This window comes from Vanessa cardui, chromosome 4 (assembly GCF_905220365.1).
Source record: "Vanessa cardui chromosome 4, ilVanCard2.1, whole genome shotgun sequence".
Taxonomy (NCBI): Eukaryota; Metazoa; Arthropoda; class Insecta; order Lepidoptera; family Nymphalidae; genus Vanessa; species Vanessa cardui.
This window is the reverse complement of record NC_061126.1, coordinates 15,837,096-15,858,837: the sequence shown is the minus strand read 5'-3', so window position 1 is coordinate 15,858,837 and position 21,742 is coordinate 15,837,096. Positions and strand designations below refer to the sequence as shown.

Genomic DNA, 21,742 nt, shown 5'->3' with positions numbered 1-21,742 from the left:
TTATATACTTAAGACTCAAAGAAGACTACTCGTGATCCGATTAATGGACTATAATTTTTCCTTGAACCATTTTCAAGAGAAGGAACTTTTTGGATGCGTTCCGTTTAATTGCAATTAAAAAATTATACTTAATGTTCTCTGGGCAAAGTGCCCGCTCAATAGGCTATTTGACTGGTTTTTAAAATCCCTTTTATATTATTTAGTAGAAGTTAAGGAGCTCTGTAAAAGTTGTGTTTTTTATTTCTAGTACATATTTTCCGAAAAATTAAAATTCCACATTTAAGTAGCGCGCAAAACCTTACCTTCCTGTATTTTAATCTATGGTACACATAGTAGAAAAGCAAAGTTTACAAGAAAGTGACTTCATCATAAGCCCGGCCAATCAGGAGCGTTTTGTGTCACGTGACAAACGCTTGAAAAAATGGATTTTTATTTATGTATTTTTTAATTAATTAAGTATTATTTTCAACTTTCGTTAGTGAATAACCATTTTTAAACTCATAATATACACTGATTAGAATAATTCACAATTTATTTTTCGCATTGTCAAATAGCCTATTGAAAAGACTATCGAATCGAGGACTATGGGAAATGGATTTTCAATAAAACACTTGTTTTCAAGAAAGTTATACAATATTTATTGCTTAAAACTACCGCCCTCGTAGTCTCTCCCGTCATCCGACGCTCCAAGGTGTCCAACAAATTGGAATCAGGCCAAGACTAGTATGCGAAGCGAAGGTTCTCCGCGTATCCGAGCTTGTCCAGGGCGGGCACGCACGCGAAGTTGATCATGGGGGGCGGCCCGCACATCAGCACGATGACGTCATCGCCGGGGGGGAACAGGTGGCTCCGGATCATGTCTTCGTTGATGAAGCCGGTGCTGTACTTCCAGCCTGGACATTCATTTTGACCATCACTCTACATACTTACTGCATTTAACTTTTGACGACCTCCATGGTCGAGTGGTGTGTACACCGGTTTTCATGGGTACGCCACTCTGAGGTCCCGGGTTCGATTCCCGGCCGAGTCAATGTAGATTACCATTAGTTTTCTATGTTGTCTTGGGTCTGGGTGTATGTGGTACCGTCGTTACTTCTGATTTCCATAACACAAGTGCTCTAGCTACTTACATTGGGATCAAAGTAATGTATGTGATGTTGTCTCATATTTATTTATTTATTATTTATTAATAGATAAATAAATCTGTAATCTCATATGGATATCTTTCGAATCGAATTAATCATCTAAAATGCTACGTCATATGTCTGATGATGATGTCATGTACCTTATAAATTTGACAAAAAAAAAAAAAAACAGAAAAAAAAGACCCGCTGAGTTTCTTTCGCCGGTTCTTCTCAGGTCAGGGTGTCCTTTTTCCGAACCGGTGGTTGTGTTTATTTGACAATCAATAAGTAAGTGTAATGCTTTAATATTGAATAAAGGAATTTGAGTTTGAGTTTGAGTTCACAGTTATGTCATGTGTTCGCTGCGGACGGCAGATGGTGGTGTTATTTTAAAAAAAAAAAACATTTTAAGATTTTGTTTTACGATTGGCAGTACAGTTTATAAATAAATAAATAATAAATAAATATGAGACAACATCACATACATTATGATCCCAATGTAAGTAGCTGAAGCACTTGTGTTATGGACAATCAGAAGTAACGACGGTACCACAAACACCCAGACCCAAGACAACATAGAAAACTAATGGTAATCTACATCGACTCGGCCGGGAATCGAACCCGGGACCTCAGAGTGGCGTACCCATGAAAACCGGTGTACACACCACTCGACCATGGAGGTTGTCAAATGTTAACGCTATGGCAGGCGGTACCTGGGTCGGCGCGGTCGATGGTGTACCACAGCTGGAACTGCTCGGGGTGCAGCTTCTGGTACTTCTCCAGCTCGTCGCGCAGCAGGATGTCCTGCTCGGTCTGGTTGGCGAACAGCAGCCTCATCTCCGTGCGGTCGGCGGCGTCCGAGCAGATGTGGCGCACGAGCTGAAGCATCGGCGTGATGCCCGTGCCGCCTGCGGACAGACCCAACCCGCGTTACACCGCGCCTTATTTATCTCAATGCCGGCAGGTGGAGCGCTCACCTTGCTGTGACGTCTATTATTAAATAGTACAATCACAAGTGTCCCAACGAGCCGCTACATTACGCGACGCAAATAGCTCTACAAGTATTTCGCAACGTTAGATTGCATCATTCAGAGTCGAGATGGCCCAGTGGTTAGAACGCGTGCATCTTAACCGATGATTGCGGGTTCAAACCCAGGCAAGCACCGCTGATTCATGTGCTTAATTTGTCTTTATAATTCATCTCGTGCTCAGCGGTGAAGGAAAACATCGTGAGGAAACCTGCATGTGACAAATTTCATAGAAATTCTGCCACATATGTATTCCACCAACCCGTATTGGAACAGCGTGGTGGAATATGTTCCGAACCCTCTCCTTAATGGAAGAGGAGGCCTTATCTCAGCAGTGGGAAATGTACAGGCTGTTACTTTACTTTACTTTAGATTGCATCATTGTAAAGCTCAACGCAAGCTCCGCAAACTTCTGAAGGTTTCTGTAGGAACATGACGTCACGGTCATTCTCTCTCTATTTATTTGCGGTCGGCGCACTGTGGTTGAGCAAGGCAAGATAATTGACTTGCTAAATTTTGAAGGCCTTGAACTTAAGACTTGACCGCAGGTTGGCGCTATGCCACCCTATGAGGTGATAATATATGTACTTGAACTAATACTGCCCCTGTATAATACTTGACGGTGTGTGTTGTAATCGGTCGTTAATCTCATCATCGATGTAATCGGACCTAGCGATAGTGCCATTACAGAGAATCGAGGGTTCCCAGATGGCTAGAACGTGATACATTTAAAAAAGTCAAGGAATTTTAACTAAAAACATAATGTACCCCTCTTTAAAAAATGAAATCTATTTAATAATGGCAACGAAAGTGAATACATCAAGTATGTTACTAATTGAATAGTCTTTTTTTTGTTCGCGTTAAATTTCATTTAATAGTAAAACGTTTCTAAATATGTCAGGACCGAGAGATGGTTTATCGTGATTTCGGGGAAAGAGTCTTCGGAATTTGTTACAATAGTGTAAAAAAGAAGCTCGCTCAAACATCGTTTGCGAATGTGTCGGATCTTATAATTGATGCAAAGGGCTGTATTCGATCTTAGACAAGGTACCCAGACGGGTATGTGCGAGTTCGAGACCAAATTATATATAAGTGTACCGTAATATTCGTTACGGAGAGTAACGCCTGTCTAAAATCTAAAAATAAATATTTTGTGCGATGCTCTGCGGTTATTAATCCTGCTTTCATGTCTGGCCGAAGTAAAAAGCGAGTTTAAAGCGCGTTCGTCGTATGTATAGTACGTCACATATATTTGAATCTTGTATTTCGACATATTAACGAATTTCTCGCAATCACACAGTCCACAGTTTAATTAGAGATAATTTAATTTACATATCATGCTATATAGATATAATTATTCAATCATATAACAACTATCCAATTACAAATATTTATTAATCGAATTGCTCCGATAACTTGCAGATAGTAAGCGGAACGTTATCGTGAAAGATAAATAATTATCACGTAACTCTAGGTCGGAGGTATTTCGTACGTAGTGGGACAGGGTCGACGTTTTGGGAAATAATGTGAAATAATTCAACGAGCCAGTCTTCTGGTTCAGGTATTTGGAGCGCGACAACAATAATTTAAATAATTATCAACGCGCAACCGACGCGGGTTGGTGACGCGTGAAATTCGTAAATGAATAATGCTATTTTATTTTAATTTATTTCATATAGATAAAAATAAACTATTATTCTATATATTGTAATATAGTTATAACGTTACATATTAAAAAAACGAGAAAATCTAAATCACAAAAGACGGATCAGAGGTTGTCGTCAATTTCTATTTCTGATAGTAAAAATAACGCGACGTGATTTCATTTTAGTCTATTTATTAGAGATCAGCCAACTGACTCGCTCTTAATCCGATGTGGACGCAATACAGCCTCAACAACCCTCCACGCTGCTGCTGTTTCATATGTATTTTGAAATAATATTAAATATTCAAGCAAATTTGGAAAATGTAGATTTGAACAGGTGATACTATATAGGATACAAGTAATGCGTCTGGCTAAAACATTTTGTCAAGATGATGTTAACCTAGTTCCAGTCACAAGGATAATTTATTACCAAAACAACTGTTACCTACATTAAGTGACCACCAATTAATTTTATTAACATTCGGTGGTCAAACAAATATTCCACCTTACGTAAGAAATATTTACTACTTGACCAACCAGCCACCTTTTTTTATGGTATAGGTTAGCGGACGAGCATATGGGCCACCTGATGTTAAGTGGTCACCATCGCCCATAGACAATGACGTTGCAAGAAATATTACCTATTCCTTACATCGTCAATGTGCCACCAACCATGGGAACTGAGATTTTATGTCCCTTGTGCCTGTAGCTCGCTCACTCACCCTTCAAACCGGAACACAACAATACCGAGTACTGTTATTTGGCGGTAGAATAACTGGTGAGTGGGTACCTACCCAGACGGGCTTGCACAAAGCCCTACCTGAAAAGTAAGATGTTATATCCCTCGTGGTTGTAGTACATGGAGTAGCCTATCCTTCAAACCGGAATACACAATATTAACAGTAACCGAGGAAAGGACAGTAGCTACTCAGACGAGCATGCAAGAAGTTCTACCAGCAAGTTGGCACTCTTTGGTCCGGCAGATACAGTTTGTGTCCTGAAGCGACCGTACCTGCGATCATGTTCAGCTTCCTCGTGACGACCCTGGTTGGTGGGTCCTTGCGCAGCTTCTTGATGAGGAAGGCGCCCCGGCCCGCGTACTGCAGGCGCCCCGACGGGCCGCGCACGTCGATGGTGTCGCCCAGCTTCATGCTCTCCAGGTACTGAGACATCTTGCCACCGTCGGGGAACTTGGGGTGCACATTCTTGAAGTACACCTGGAACGAGATCATTTCTATGCAACATGCACTAGATTTTCTAAATTAAGTAATATTGGTACAATTTATAAATGGTTTGTTATGCGGTACTTATTTATTATTTCATTATGTCTAATACTCGGACCAATTTAAATATGTTATGCAAATTTTGCAATGAATTCTAAACATACTGAATTAATTAAACTACTTGAAACATTTGTATACTTATTATACTAGTTTTAATATTAGATAATGACACATTTTAAAACATTAAAGAGGAAAATGTGATTATTGATGATATATATTAACGGTAATCAGTATTATATTTACCTTGACAACCAAGTCAACGTAACCTTTCTCCTCATCGCTGGACACCGGAGTGTACGCTCTGATAATGAGGTCATCGTCGACCTTAACCGACAGATGAATGTGTTGCCCTATCGGTAATCCTGCAATTAAGATAGCAAGTTGAAATACAATTGAATAGATCCAGTTATATGTGACTTATGCATATCACATACACATAAAAAACATGTTGATGAAACTTGCATGAGGTAGTTAAATATTTAGCACAAGTATCAAAAAAGCTGCTTAGAGGGTTTATCCCTAACTCTTTTGCTCCAAAAGGAGAAGGTCTTAGCAGTAAAATGATTACAGACTGTTATTCTTTTCTGTGCCTATTGGTAAAAAAATATTGTTAAATTTAGACATGAATATAACTGATAAAAACAAGTTATTTAATAAACTTAACTGGCCATTTTCACAGTTTAGCACTCTCAATACACTAAAGGAGACTTTTAATTTATAGAAGGATGTAACATTCAAACTATGTAATAAAAGCATTCATGAGTTTTATTAACAGCATTACTTTCTTTAAATTACAGTGATAAGAACAAAATGTAACATTAACTGCACATACAATTTGTTTGACAGGAACATCCCTGATTATCATTTATCAGTGACAAGATTAGCTTAGAGGACTTATGTGAGATCAGTTCTCTAAATATTCTTTTAACAAGCCAACTTATCAACGATGGGATAATGTATATGTCATTTACAGAAAGTCATTTATATAATGCTTTATCTAATTAAGCCTCAGATATTATTAATAGAGAAAAATTGAACATTGTTACAACATAATTATAATCTTTAAAAAACATAGAATATAAATTTATGTATTAAACACAAAATACTTGCCTAGAACATGTTCTGGAGTAGGTAATCCAAACCGGAACCGTCTTGTGTCATGACTGATCACTTCCCGTTCAATAAGGGGTAATGGGTATTTGACATTAGGGTCGACTAGAGCCACAAGTTTCTTACTTTGAGCGGGCTTAGACTTTTTACCCCAAACAAAATGAGCTATAACTGTTGCTATTATAACAACAGAACCAACTCCAACTATTATTGGGAATACCTGAAAATCAAATGCTATACTTAAGTAACTGTCTGAGTGACTCAACACATTAATGGATGCTGATTACATATTTAAATAAGGAGTTGACTCTGCAATGTGAATGTAAACTGATGCAATGTAACCAAAACTTATAACACTTTTATATCACATAATGTAGTTACTACATTTTTTACCGATTCTTTACGTATATTATCGTTATATCGTTTTATACTTGTACTGTAAACTAAGTGAGATCACAAACTTTTTTTGCACTCCTAAACAAACACACAATTACATACTGGTATTTTCTCGAAGGATTGTGAAATTGCTGCTTCTAAGTTATTCATGTTTTTACAATACAATCAAAAAACACGTCAGTACACGGATGAGTTTCATTATACATAAGTTGAATCGTAAATTATGCTATTAAGCATTTCCACTGTGTGGAAATTAAATTGCTCCTTGAACTTAGTTATCTCTACGAGTACAAGCAAACAGAGGTCTCACGTTACGTCAAAATGAGTTAATAAAATACGATACAATTGCAGAGTAAAATATAAAAAATGATTACAACTGACCAAACTCATTTTGTCGATTCAAATAGTAACTATTGAATAATAAAATATTAAGAGGCATACTTTAGTAAATACTTAGTTTATCAGATACGAAAATAAAACGATAAGGATAAAGAATCGTTGTATATAATACTAATCAAACTATAATCATACTAGATACAATATAACCTCAAATGTTAGACGGTAATATCAGAAAACAACTTACGATTTTCGGATTCCCTCTATCACCCATATTTACTTATTTGTTTATAGTATTTTTATAATAAACCGTTTTGCAATATTAAATTCTAAACTATAACAGGTTCTGGTTAAAGTCGTGCAAACATACGGTAAAACTTACATATTTTACGCGTTTGTTATTGCATAAGATTACTGACTGAGCGTAATTTTTTTTAGAATTGGCGTCTAAAATGAATAGGTAGTGTTGGAAGAGATGATCTTTCTGAAATGAGAAAAAGCTACAATCGTTCTCAGAATAGAATATTACGATACAGAGTTATATGTAGATAAATTTATTTTTGAAGTTCCGTTTTTCTATTCTTCATAATAAATACAGTCGCTGATATATTTTACTATAAAAAGATACGAAATTGGTATTACTGAAGTTGCATTTAATGGTTAATTAGTAAAAATAACATGTGTTTTCAATAAAATCAACTTTACAAACAACATTTTGAAAAAACGCGGCACAGTCACAAGATCACGTCATGCGTCTGACGGTGACGTCAACACGTTTTTTTATTATTACAATTTAGAGAGACAAATGTATGATACAATACAGCCATCACTAATGTAAGACAAATTATGGTTTCATGATTTCTTCGCATTGACTTCATAAAATCTTTAACAAGAATTAGAACTGCTTAATTATTTTTGATAAACCGAAAATACGACTGAGATTCTCTCTCCATTTTTTACAACTTCATTTAATGTATTAGTATATTTGAAACCGAAAATTGACGACTTATTATTTTTTAATATTGTAATTTATATAATGAATTAGGGAACATGTTGATGATGAATAATTATAAACTCTTTATAATCTTTTATTTCGTGTGTTATTTATGTCAATTTGTATAACTAAATACACTAATATCACCTAATGTTGTAATTTTATTGTTGTTGTAGTTTCAATAGCGGTTAATGAAGTGCTGTGGTAACAGTTGCACGGCAATCGACAAAACAATAGTAAATGTTGCTGCTTTGTAGTAGAATATGTAATGAGACAAGACAAGCTCCCTCAAAGGACTACTGCTATGTACTATCACACCATTGAATTATTATATGTTCATTACAAACATATGTGCTAAAAACAACCGGTATGATTATTATTTGAATGCCGAACATTATATAAACGCACCATATCCGATTGTTTTATTGGATTCCAATAAAAGAAACAATGTCGTAATTAAAAACTTCATATAGTTCAGTATTCTGAATCGGGTTTAAATTCGTGTCGAATTCAGCTAAATAAAAAAAAAACTAGTTGTATTATAGTCTAAGTCTTTAAATTAAATATATTTGAAAACACTTGGCTACACACTAGTGCAACCACCAACCCACATTTTAGCAGCGTGGTGGAATAAGATCCAAACCTTCTTAAAGGGAGAAGAGGCTATAGTCCAAAATTAAAGACTGTTATGTTACTTCCTAAAGTTATGTTAAAAATATTTAAAAAAACTAAACAAATTGATTATTTAAGTATTTAACAGTCATTAGGTTTTATTAAGGCATATTTTTCATTAATTATAAAATCAATAATTAACTGTTTGTGTTTGATTGGCATCGCTTTCAGGGAAAATATGAAAAGCAGCTTCAAGGCATCATCATTCTCCTGCCCTTATCCCAATTTTATTTGGGGTCGGCACAGCATGTCTTCTCCTTCCATACTTCTCTGTCAGACGTCATCTCACGAGTAACATTCTTTCTAGCCATATCGTCTTTCACACAATCCATCCATCGTTTCCTTGGTCGTCCACTACCTCTATATCCATCCACATCCATGCTCAAGGCCTTCCTCACAATGTGTTCCTCCAAGGCAGGTAGTAGAAAAAATATCATAATATAATATTTAATTTTTTAAAAAAAAGTTTTCTTAATGTTAACTCTACAAGTATTATCCTAGAATATCTCCTACACACGCAAATGATATAGCAGTTGTGTTAGCCATGTGTTATAGAGCTGACAAACGCATTCGTTTTAAAATAGTTTATACGTACAGAAAATTAATACGAAACACATGTAATAAAAACTATTTATTGTCCAATTATGTACAAACATTATATAAATTAAGTACGCTACGAGTCACTACGTTAATTATAAACACTTCCGCCATCACTAGTTAGTCCTGATAATTTCTCTGATGCTTTGCATAACTCCAGTCACGAGGACAAACGTTCCGAAGATGATAAGTATGGTGTCCTTAATAAGAATATATTTAAACCGGCCTAAGCCTCTGTTCCAGCGGAAGATAAGGTCCATTACGGAAGGGGCGATGAGTCCGAGGAAGGAATAGAAGAATGCTCCCTCTAGACCGATCACTTGCTCTAATTTCGGTAATGAGGCTGCAGCTATCACTGAAAATAAACACATTAGGATAAATTTCAATAAACCTGTAAACAAGGTTATATACATGCAATATGTTGGATAAAATTTTGCCACAAATGTATCCAACATGTATCCAGAATGCCTACGCCTAGCGGGACACTTACGTGATGATAATATTAATTTTAACGTTTCAGGAATTAATGATTTACGTATATATCATAACGAAAAGTGACATAGGCATAACGTATGGTTAGCAAAGGTACACACATAAGGTGGAACACTCATAATGTGTTGGAACATTATCTGATGGCGAGTAACAACAAAATTGATACTTAAAATTGTGTAGCAATGTACCTTGTCCAGTGAAAAAATAAATAAAATCAAAATAAACTTTATTAAAGTAGGTTTTTACAAGCACTAATGAATCGTCATTTTACAATTAAGTGAAGCTACAATGGGTTCGGAAAGTAGATTCTACTGAGAAGAACTGGCAAGAAACTCAGTAGTTACTCTTTTTCAACATTTAAAAAAAAAGAAAGTCACGTTAGTTGAGTTTTATTTAAATTAATATATCCTGCTTGGAAGTCAACAGGTATTAACTCCACGCTTTTTTATCATCTATAAAATTTTGTATCGAATAATATGTCTTTTTTACCAATGTATTTTTTATAAACGATTTGAATTTACGATACGGCAAAGTTAAAAATGTCTGCGGAATTTTATAATAGATACCTTATTATGGATACCTCGTGCCAAAAAGGATTTATTGACTTTGCGGAGTTGGAAACTTGGCGTCATAAGCTTATCCTTACTTCTAGTGTACATACAATGATTATCAATGATTTTATCAAAGCGATCAAATACCACTGTGAATATATATACATAATATTGTTGTAAATATGACTGTAACGCAACAGTGAGTATTCCTACTTTGGCAAAAAAATCCCGAAAAAAGTCACTAGCTCCAAGATTATAAATAGACCGGATTGCTCTCTTTTCTAAAATAAAGACAGATTCAATATCTGCAGCGTTAACCCAAAGTAATATGATTTGAATATATTAACTTTAACGGATTCTAGAATTTATTTTTTATATAAGATAGGTACATAAATTTATTTATTTTAATGTTTTAAATAGTGATAATTGAGACATGCTTATGTATGGAGGTCCATCTAAGGCGTCGATATCTTAGGTAAGTAAGGGAGTGAGAAACAATTATTGTAGCCTATACTGGCTCATTGCTTTACCCTTTATAATGTTGGACCTAAACTGATGATATTTTAATGAATATAGTTAAAAGTAGTAATGATTACCAGTGAGTATCGCGAAGAAAGCTCTCATGATGGACTGCGCCATGTTGTGGTATTTGCGCGGCACGCGTTCCTTTGTGTTGCGCCAAACTATTTCCATCGGAACGTAAAACTGTAGGATATACGTGAAGAATATCGCGAGGACTATGAAAACCTTAGCCATCAACGCTGGTCTGGAAATTAGATAAACATTATTTTAATATGGGGAATCCTTGTTAGGAGTATATGATTCATACATATAATGTTTATTTCACTCTGAATGTACAATCAACTCTTTTGATTCTAAAATAACATTTTTTTCTGCAGAGAAAAAGCACAGACCCGTGGTTACATTAGATCGCAATACACAACACGCTTTGTATAAATGTATTGATGTGCAAGCAACCAAAACTAATTTTAATTGTCCAGAACCAAAGATTGTTTGGAAGAAATCACCAGTAACTTAGTGCTACACATTATTCTATGGGTGATATTATTATGTAAATATTGTGATCAATAGATATTAAATACGAAGATATTAATTATACTAATTAATAACAATATGCTATTATTATTTGAGTATACTTACATTTCCGCCGTGGGTAAGTTTAACGTGATACTTCCTTCAGCGATATCACCGTATTTCAAGTATCCCAAAATACCCATGACCATGTATAAAAGGACTACGATCGTCATTGTAATATTCAATACCCCGGGACAGCCCAGGAAGTGTTGCGGCTTAGCCATGGTGTTCTCCACGGGCAGGACGACGCCGATTCCTTCCATTGCGAATATAACTGTACTGAAACAATTCCAACTCACTCAGTATCATTTTAAATATTTTTGTATGTCATATCGTTAGGCGGACTGGCTAATCGGCTACCTGATGGTTAGTGGTCACCACTGGAACAAGACCTATTAGTAGTGTAGGAAACACTTGTCATTCCTCATATCACCAATGTGCCTCCAAACTTGGTAACTGAGGTGTTATGTCTCATGTGAAATTACACTTACGCAGTTATCCACTGGAGCACAACAATACTTAGAAGTTCTATTTAACAACAACAAAAGACTGTAAATTTCTCACAGCTGGGCTAAGGTCTCCTCTCCCTTTGAGGAGAAGGTTTGGAACATATTCCATCACGCTGTTCCAATGCGGGTTAGTGGAATTCTCATGTGGCAGAATATTTATGAAATTATACACATGCAGGTTTCCTCACGATGTTTATTCCGTGTTACTTGCCTGGGTTTGAACCCATATTCTTCGGTTAAGATCTTCAGAGGTATAATAAATGAAGTGTAGGTGTGATACCAACAAATAAAATGAATTATTCACATCTCAAGGAGATGATTATATTTATATCTCAAGGAGTCTTTAATCCAGTATCATATGCCCAAATTACTGTCAGTACCACCAGAGTTTTCATGAGCTTTTCGTAGCCTCAGCTATGGAGTAAAACATAACGCCCAAACTGCTCGTGTCAGAAGAAGTGGAAATAGAGAAACGAAACAACGATTATATCGATAAAAATTCCCTTACCCGATAAATAGTGGTAGCCTGCCGACCGGCACCGCCATCGGCCTTGAGTCAAAGCTTGGGAACTCATTGCAAATATAGTACAAGCAGATGAGGAACGTCAGCACCAGTAAGATGTTGGCGAATCCAGAGAACGGCGCTATATATTTCAAATTCTTAATTTGGGTAAACACAAGTATCGGAACCAGAAACATTAGGCAGTACAAAGTCGTGTTGAGCTTGTTCTCTTCATAAAAGTGATCGACAATCTGCAACAGAAAATATTTTAGTTTAGTAAGTTCCTCGAAGTTACTATCACGTACTTTATCCGTTTCGTGTACGAATCATTACATGATAAGCCTACAATTTGTCAGATAGAGAATGCTCGAATTGTAGCGTGTAATTAAGTGTATTAAGTAGCTCATTTTACATGTCGCCTACTGCTTGGTTTTAGTTTCCTTTTCTTTTGAAGATAATGTTTGATTTTTAAAATTAAAATGGTTCTTGTTTGGGATTGAACCCGTTATTTTCAAGTAAGATTATACATTTTTACCACAGCTATCTCTGCTCAATAAAATCGATTAATATGTTTATAAAAATCTTCTAATAGCGAGGAATTATAATAATACATTTCAAACCAAATGACTGGATCCTGAACAATTTATGCAACTTATTTATTGCGATTCAACGGGGAAATGCAGCTAGTATTCTTGCCACTACTCCACGCGGTTAAGATTTATACAGTAACTAGTTTTAGTTCATATTTGTATATATTTAAGCATTTAATGTTGTTAATTCTTATATTAATAAAAGTGTTTATAAATTATTTATGCAATGAAACTTAAAATTATTGAGTTTCTACTTCTCATGTTTATAAAATAGTCATCGTAATAACGCTAAAACAATATGATAGAGATGTTGACAGCTGTCCAAAATACCTGCTGCACGGATTCCACGAGGAGGATGACATACACCGCGCAGGCGCCAAGAATCGTGAGTGCCATCGCCCAATCTATAAATATCCTGAAAAATATTTACGAGATTTATGTTATTTTATGTTTTATTCTTTGTCTAATGCTATTGTGTAACAATTATCATTATTCTGGTAATAATCTCGTTTTGGAAGCCAGTTTCAATATATAATATCAATCCAATTATTTTTATTGTCTTATTTGTGTGTACGTATGTATTTTATAGTCTAGTCTATAGTATAGTATAGTCGACATCTTTGCTCATTGTGATCGTAGAAGATTTCAGATTTTTTAAATCGGATTTTTTCAAATAAGTGCCAGACTATTAAGTAATTATAAAGAAACAACACGCGTATATTTTTTAAATATTTTAATGCATTAACTTAAATGGAAAAAGTTATTGTTTTACATTTTTTTAATGTTCTTATCTAATCTGTTAGATAAGTACAGTAACTTCTTAAAAATCTAAGGCTTAATTCTACATTGTAAGTCCGAAATGATTATTAATTTAAATGAATACGACATTGACACACAATTTCTACCGCATTGATGATTGCTGAGACTTTTTGTTTCACGATGAATAATTTTTCAAGGAGACATCGACTCCAATCTATAAATATCATTTTAAATTCTTGTCACTTGAAATTAATATTTACAATACTAGTATTCCTCTCGAGTACCTCAACTACTATTGCTCAGACTAGCCTAAATATACGACAAAACAAGTATGTTTGTCATTTTTATAAAATTATGCTAATTTTTAAATCTATTATAAGATACATGATCTGATAAGTCAACAAGTAATATCAATTAAGTCGTTCTTCCCTTTTTTGTCAACAGATACGACTCTTTAAGAAGTAGGTATATAAACCACTTATAGTTTACTCATCGCCATTAATATATCGAAAAATACCTGTATTATATATACGAGATTATATTTTGAAACTAAGTTTTTATTACTTTGTTTACTGAAGGTTGATATTAGAATAAATGTTGTTTAGGTACCTAATCTACGGATATGCTTCATATACGTAAAATCTTATTACGAATGCATTTTCTTACCTCATAAATCTAGATAATTTCCGTAAGGATCGTGGACCGGTGGCGAACACCGCTTCAACTGTTTCAGCGTAACCGAGTGAAGGGACCTTTGACACTCTACACACATCTTGTGAAGTCTTAACCTGGAAATAACCTTTAAACTATTATTTTTACATGAATTTTCATGTAGTTTATTATACTTTATTATTTATCTTTAGTCTACAGTAGAAAACCTTATAATACCAAAATAATTTTATCCTGTAAAATTACAATTAGTTCCAATTGTAATTTTACAGGACTCATTGAAATATAAGATTACCGTTGACTCGGAATATCAATTCTTTAGAACAGAAGCGAAAAGAAGCTCAATACTTGTTTATTTACAGGTACAAAAATCAAAGGAGAGATAATTAAGATACTAAAAATACTTCACATGTATGTAAATAACTCATTGTAAAACATGTAGATAAATTTAAATTACCAACAAATACACGCAGTGAGTGCAGATATATCCCAAAATGATGGTGCCGAATATGCCGACGATTGTTCCAGCGTTTTTAAATGCAGCCGGCATCGCGAGGATACCCGATCCCAGGGATGATTTTAAGAGATTTGCAAAAGACCGGACGTCACTGAAAATAAACGGAGCTTTGCTTTATATCATTGTCGTTACACATCTTGTTTAATAATAAAATAATAAATAAATAAATATGAGACAACATCACATACATTACTCTGATCCCATTGTAAGTAGCTGAAGCACTTGTGTTATGGAAATCAGAAGTAACGACGGTACCACAAACACCCAGACCCAAGACAACATAGAAAACTAATGAATAATCTACTTCGACTCGGCTGGGAATCGAACCCGGGACCTAGGAATAGCGTACCCATGAAAACCGGTGTACACACCACTCGACCATGGAGGTCGTCGTTAATAGCAATTAGGAAAGTGATAATCACGGCGACTCATAACTGCAAGCTGAGCTGGTTATTTTAAATGCTGATATTTGAATATAAAAAAAGATTGTAAAATCATAATATCATAGTATGTTGAATTTTATAATCTGTAGAGACTTACGAATTAGGATGTTCCAGCTCCCTGCTTTGAAAGGGGTCGTATTCCTTTTCCATTTCATCTTCTTTACATTTTGTGTTGATTGTGCTGATGGATATTGTAGATGGAAACACGCCATTTTCTGTGATGACTGCTCTGTAACATTGTTACTCATAAATTTACTTCACACCCCAAAGGTCTGTCACTAGACTATTACTAAAACAGGCTCTTTTCGAATACTATTTTAAATGTCCGTATAATAATACAGTGATGATATTGTCGAATTGGAATATATGTATATATAAAGTTTATCTTAATAATTGTCAACATCTAGACATTATTCCTAATTTAATAAAACTTTAGGTTTAAAATGAAACTGCGGTGTCGTGTTTAATACTAACACCATCTACAAAAAGTAGGTTCCTATCTATATTTATTTTTTAGTTGTAAGTTTAGTAAATGTATCATAAATATAATTTATTTCGGTTGGTAATGAGTAAAGTGTTGATTTGTTGTAAAACCACAGAAGTAAATGGCTGTGTATACTATAAAACTAACAGAATACATATATTGAATATTTATTTCACAAAAAAAAAATACCTTTTAACTAACCGGGTCGGAATGTAAATTATATCGAGAATGACCAGCAAAAAAAAACACAGCAGTTAACTCTTCTTGGTCAATGATATATTTGTATTGATTATGTACAATTGATTGTACATAATATACTTATGGCGTATACGGTCGAATGAAATGAATGAAGGTTGATTATTTCCTACTTAATCTGTGATCAGTGACTCATATTGCGATTAGTCGTCAGAACGTAAGCGAGATAACTTTTCCTTTATGAATAAAATACATTAAAAATAACCTTAACGTACTATACTATACAAAAATAGCCAGAATTAATTAATTTAAAATATAGACAATTGTTTCGATAAAAATAAATATGCGCTGCTTGTTCCGCGTTTATATTATCAACGAGTGTGAGTTTTATTATTTTTAATTTTTCAAAAACAATATCCAGCCAAAATTAATAAAAATAATGTATTTAGGAAGGCAGTCGAAAAATTAAGCCTCCTGTAATTACTACTTCTCGTAAACTTTGGCATTGTAAGAAGCATGAATCATTAAATTCGCAGTGATATAGTTGTATCGTGCCGCCAGCTCTGTAGTTGGCGTGGTGGTAATGAAATGCGTATATAAACTAAAATGTTATGCCACATGCTGGCACATGGATTTGCCATTCTTTAAACTAAAATGGTAGCATGAGCTATATAAGATGGTCATTTGTCGGTAGAATAAACAACAAGTTGGTTGGTATTGCTATAGTAGTATAAACTGTGTTGGGATCAATGATGTTCTAGTAAACAGATATGTCATTAACGCGCAAAAAGTGAAGACTAGAAAACGTCCTAAATGGGACGTTTGCCTTTAGTCGTTTTCATCATAATTATGCCAGTAATACGTTATAATACATCATAATTATGTAGTAATACGTTTTGCGTAATTAAAACATCTAGTTATCACTTTTACTTATTGTTTTTTATCAAGCTATCCTTTTTACTTGTACCGAAATGTAAAATAAACGGTCCCCGGCGCGGCACACTTTTTTCTGTTGTTTAGTATGGGTATAACATATCTGTTTATTAGAATATCATTGGTCAAAAGTCCTATTTTTTTGTCGAGCTAAGCTAGAGGCTAATCTTCAATTCACTCACTATTTAGACGTCGACTCGCGAAATCCGGCTAAACCAAAAAAAGAAACTGGTATCTAAAACGTAGCGACTTACATAACGCAAACATCAAGAGTATATTAACCGTGAGACAATGCTTGTTTGAGGTTATGCGACCACAATATTTGAAATAAATAGCCGCTGTTATTTTGTATATCTCATTGTCGCTAAAGTTAGGTAATTTATTTATGCCAAAATATTTAGTGCATCTTATATTATAATTTTGAGTTCCAAATATAAAGGGAAGGGACCACATAAAGATTGTACGGTACGTACGTAGGTGTCATAGACTTAAACAAAAATAGCTAATCTCAAGGACACGTGTTCAAAGTAATATAAATGTATTATTAAATTCAGAACTTAAGCGTTTGTTTTATAATTAATGTAAATGTGAGTGGAAGACGATGATGATGAAAATTGATAACAAAACAAATAGTCTAATTTAGATATAGACTATAATATCCGCAGAGCATGGCTGGTGTTCCAAACATTAGGCAAAACCTTATATTTTATTGCGCAGATCGCAGAAAACGTGGTATAATTTATATAAAGGTACTTACGGCTTATTTATAGATGATAAAAATCCACAGAGTTAGTATTCGTCGATTAACATTCAAGATGGATTATAATTTGATTGTATTCAATCAAAACGACTTCGTCAATTAATGTATGACGGTAACTACTGAGATAATAATCTACATTCTGAACCTAATTTTTAAAACTGACTTTTTTGTAATTGGGAAAATTTAGGAAAGTGAATGACGCGTAAAGGAAGGTTTTTTTATATACATATCATAACATAATGACGTGATAGAGGTTTAACATTTTTTTTTCTAGATGTCCAGCCAGCTTAACACGGAAAAAAATAACTCCCGAAATGAAATGAAAATATATAGATATGCATCGTTAATGCATAGTTAATAATGTGTAATTATACATTTTAAAATGTATAAATCTCAAGTACTTTTAAGATAAAAGCCATTGTATGATTTAGAAAATAAACACAGTAAAGGCCGCTAAAAGACTCTTCACTGAGATTATGAGGATTAGAATTGCGCTTTGTCATGTGATGACTTTATGGTACATTACTTTTGTTTGATATCATATTGACATTTGATTATAGGTTGACATTGTTTAACTTTACCTCTCCGGCTATACTATTTTATGTATATAGCCTTTTAAACTGCGAGTAGATGGGTTCTACTTAGAAATAGAGTTCAATGGAACGGTTACGAATCGTTTTGTGTAGATTGAGTGTTTGAAGGTGAGCAGGAAATATACAAGTTTTTACACAAGCAACTCTTAACCTATCACTTGTATCATTTTATGCCTTGGACGGTCCGCCGTCTTTCCTTAGAAACACACAGCTGATAAAATAATTTGAATGTAACGTAAAACATTTAATTTTTTTAACCTTATGACAGATTTAGTTACATTTGTTTAATATTTAATTAATTTCTAAATATAAGAGTCTTTTGATACACATTTAAGTAAAAAAAAAATGACCAGGTAGCGAGGACGCTTTGACCTTAAAAAAGATCAATCGTTCAAATTCGGTCATCACTGACTTGACATGCGACAAGGAGGAGACCAATTCAACACAAAAATTGACACTTTATCGTAATTAAATCGAAGCTTAATTGTTGCCATCTCGTGTTTCTATTCTAATGACACAAAGAACTTGTGAAGCCGAAATTGTATCGGAAGAAAATCCGAAACAAATTGTAAGCCTTATAAAACAGCAGAATTGATACTGGAGCGGTGTGGAGAAGTAATTTACCTTATACCTGATAATTTACTCGGAAGGGGAACATATACGATTTAAAATAGAATTTCTGCCTTCTACAATTATTATATTAATGTGAAGAAGCTAATTATAAGTTATGTGTAATGTTTACATTCATAACGCGGTGAATTCTATTTGTATGACGTAATGCGTTTACGCATTATTATCCATATTATTTCAATGCGTTTCAAAATAATATCGTTAAGTCCTTTATAATAACTTAACAATTATTTATAAATAAAATAATTTTATCAAGTCCTACATAACATATTCAAAGGTGAACACCACTAAATTCATGAGGGCTGGAGACAGGTCTCCATGTCGATAATCCTTCGTGGTTGCTTTCCTATCGAACATCGTCATTATTTATTGTATCGCAATATTGCTGTGTTAGCGATAAGGCCGTCTCTTGTACATCTTTCCTAACCGTGTCTTTATTTACTGGTGTACAATAAAGAATATTTTGATTTTATTGACCACGAAAAGGCCGGGTAGAGGCCAGTCTGTGGGACAGGCATGATCCTGAATGGGATGAATTGGGAAGAGGTTGATTCCGTTTGTCGGAGAAGGTGAGAGTTTTGCGGTGCAACAGCATCAGAGAGAAGTGTTTTTACTCTCTTTTCTCTTAAGATAAATGGTGGAGTGGTAAATGCTTGTGTTAAATATAGTATACATAGATCTCGCGTTTTAAATATAGTATACATGTAGGTATATAAGACGACGAAGAGATATTTTGCAATTCAAGATCCGGTTGCAAAAAAAAAAGATATAGAGCGAACGAGATTTGATACTTTAATAAACAAGAACACACCTCGATGGTCATAATTTCCTCTGGCACTCATTTTATCCAACGGGTTACCAGTATATGTAATCGTTTCAAACGTGAACGGTAATTAACGGCAAGCACTCGGTTTAACATCAGTTTAGGAAATGATCTTTAAATATAACTATTAACTTAAACCAAACTGACCGCCATCAAAGTATTGCAAAACATAGGTTTATATTATGTATCTATATAATAAATGATTTTATAATTAGACTGAGGAAGTCATAACAATTTTTCTAATATACATAGCACGCAATTCATTTGGAGTGATGCCATATTTATCTGTACATGATTTAGTTTGTATTACATGACAATACAATGTAAGCCATTGTTTGTACTTTACGAGATCGTCTCTCACGGTCGACTATCTTTCTACCGCCGATATCGCTTAAGAGATTTGGCGGACTTGCTTCCACTTTCAGTTAAAACATCGGATTTTTATTTCTATACACAGGAAGATTATAATAAACAGTGATATAATATAATTGTGCTCGTCACACAAGCCATTATTAGTTACGGGAGCTTGAAAAGCCTATAATACTATATTATTATAAAATATCTTAATTTTCTGTTTCCAGCAAGGTAAACCATCCAACCATTCTTTTAAAATACTTCAATCGAGTGAATATCTTGCTTAACCCTTTAAGGGGGAGGTGGGGTATTCATATTCCCGCGTTAGCCAGGAAAAGTTAACTGATACGCAAAATGAATGAGGCTTATTCAAATTCTTTATAAAATATTAAACATTATAGTAACCTAACCTAATACCAGTTGTAAAAAACCAACCTATTTATTCAGTGATTATAAGATAAATTACACTTTATAATATACAGTAAAACATTTTTGTGTTATAAGAAAAAAACAATAACACTAATGGTAAAGTAATATCATATCATAGTAATAAGTATCCCAAGGTTGGAGTAAGGCCTCCTGTCCCTTTGAAGAGGTCCAAAATCCTGGACCTAATTAGTACTTTTCCTTATATGATTTGTCTTATAGCTCATGAAAGGGATTCACCTTGTATCTAAGGTACGAGGAAAAAACTGTAGGTAAACCGGTTTAATCAAGAAAATTCTTATTCTTAGTATATCTGTATTAAATTAATTCACTGTATCGTAGAAAAATCACTTTTAAAATAAATGCTGCGATGATATATAAAAGAGGTTTTATATGAATAATGGAATAGCGAATGACATTAGAACGTTGGTACTTACGTGGAGCTGAACTCCTTCATGTTATAGCTGTTTGCCATATCCGCCAAATTGTCCAAGTTTGTGTGTCAGATATATGCAAGTGTTATTTGTTTACGTGAGTCTTATTTACTACAACCGTTCACGCGTACGACGCGTTTCCGAGTGTGCGCACTGCGCCGGCTCTTCCAATGGTCCCACGACTCAGGCAAGCGGCTAGGTTGCAATAATGTTTATAAATATATGATACGCACTGATTATAGATACGGTTTTTGGCAATCTGTCCCATCGATGCGATCTAATGTTGATTTCTGAATCATAAAGCGTTCTCGTTACTGTCTCGTTTGAATGCAGTCTTTGTGCTTTTATACGACACTTATTCATAATTTACAGAAACGTACGCGATCATTTTGTAAAATTTATGAATGGCTAGTTGTATTTTAATAAAATATTTGTACATCTTCATGGTGACTACTCAAATACTGTAGTGTACATAACAGATTCGGTTTTGAAATGTGTATTTAATATTAAAATAATCAAACGGCTGGGTAAACATGTCAGTACGAAACGAAACGTATACTATTAAATTGATAAAGAAAAAATTGTGATTAAGGTTAAACAATTATTGTGCGGTTGAATAAACTTACTTTTGATAATTAATTTACTTTCTGTAATTAGCTGGCGCCGGATATAAAGTATCTGCTTTATAAATACACTCGCGCACGTGAGCGACTCGAAAATTTTCACCAACGCATTACATTGTTAAACGGGTCAAGGCTTGCTCGAGATGTCGACGCGTTTCTATTCTTTCTGCGATTA

At 34.3% G+C, this 21,742-nt stretch overlaps 2 protein-coding genes across 5 annotated transcripts; both read right to left on the bottom strand.

Moving 5' to 3' along the window:
* Positions 1-625: 625 nt before the first annotated feature.
* Positions 626-7,472, bottom strand: LOC124544175 (NADH-cytochrome b5 reductase 2). Of its 3 annotated transcripts, none has more exons than XM_047122632.1 (6): positions 7,170-7,472; positions 6,191-6,410; positions 5,324-5,442; positions 4,810-5,014; positions 1,838-2,032; positions 626-893 (listed from the first exon to the last, which is right to left on the bottom strand). In XM_047122632.1, the coding sequence occupies exons 1-6, from the start codon at positions 7,194-7,196 to the stop codon at positions 721-723; spliced, it is 939 nt and encodes a 312-aa protein (XP_046978588.1). In that variant the 5' UTR covers positions 7,197-7,472; the 3' UTR covers positions 626-720. The 3 variants fall into 3 exon arrangements, with proteins under 3 accessions (XP_046978588.1, XP_046978589.1, XP_046978587.1); XM_047122633.1 differs by lacking the exon at positions 7,170-7,472 and adding an exon at positions 6,968-7,102; XM_047122631.1 differs by lacking the exon at positions 7,170-7,472 and adding an exon at positions 6,689-6,935.
* A 1,732-nt stretch (positions 7,473-9,204) lies between these two features.
* Positions 9,205-21,309, bottom strand: LOC124544410 (proton-coupled amino acid transporter-like protein CG1139). Of its 2 annotated transcripts, none has more exons than XM_047122944.1 (9): positions 20,948-21,309; positions 15,410-15,536; positions 14,810-14,960; positions 14,350-14,471; positions 13,255-13,339; positions 12,341-12,585; positions 11,390-11,602; positions 10,825-10,994; positions 9,205-9,540 (listed from the first exon to the last, which is right to left on the bottom strand). In XM_047122944.1, exons 2-9 carry the CDS (start codon positions 15,460-15,462, stop codon positions 9,302-9,304), a joined length of 1,278 nt encoding a protein of 425 aa, XP_046978900.1. In that variant the 5' UTR covers positions 15,463-15,536; positions 20,948-21,309; the 3' UTR covers positions 9,205-9,301. The 2 variants fall into 2 exon arrangements, with proteins under 2 accessions (XP_046978900.1, XP_046978899.1); XM_047122943.1 differs by having other exon boundaries at positions 15,410-15,541; positions 20,948-21,306.
* Between the last annotated feature and the right edge of the window lie 433 nt (positions 21,310-21,742).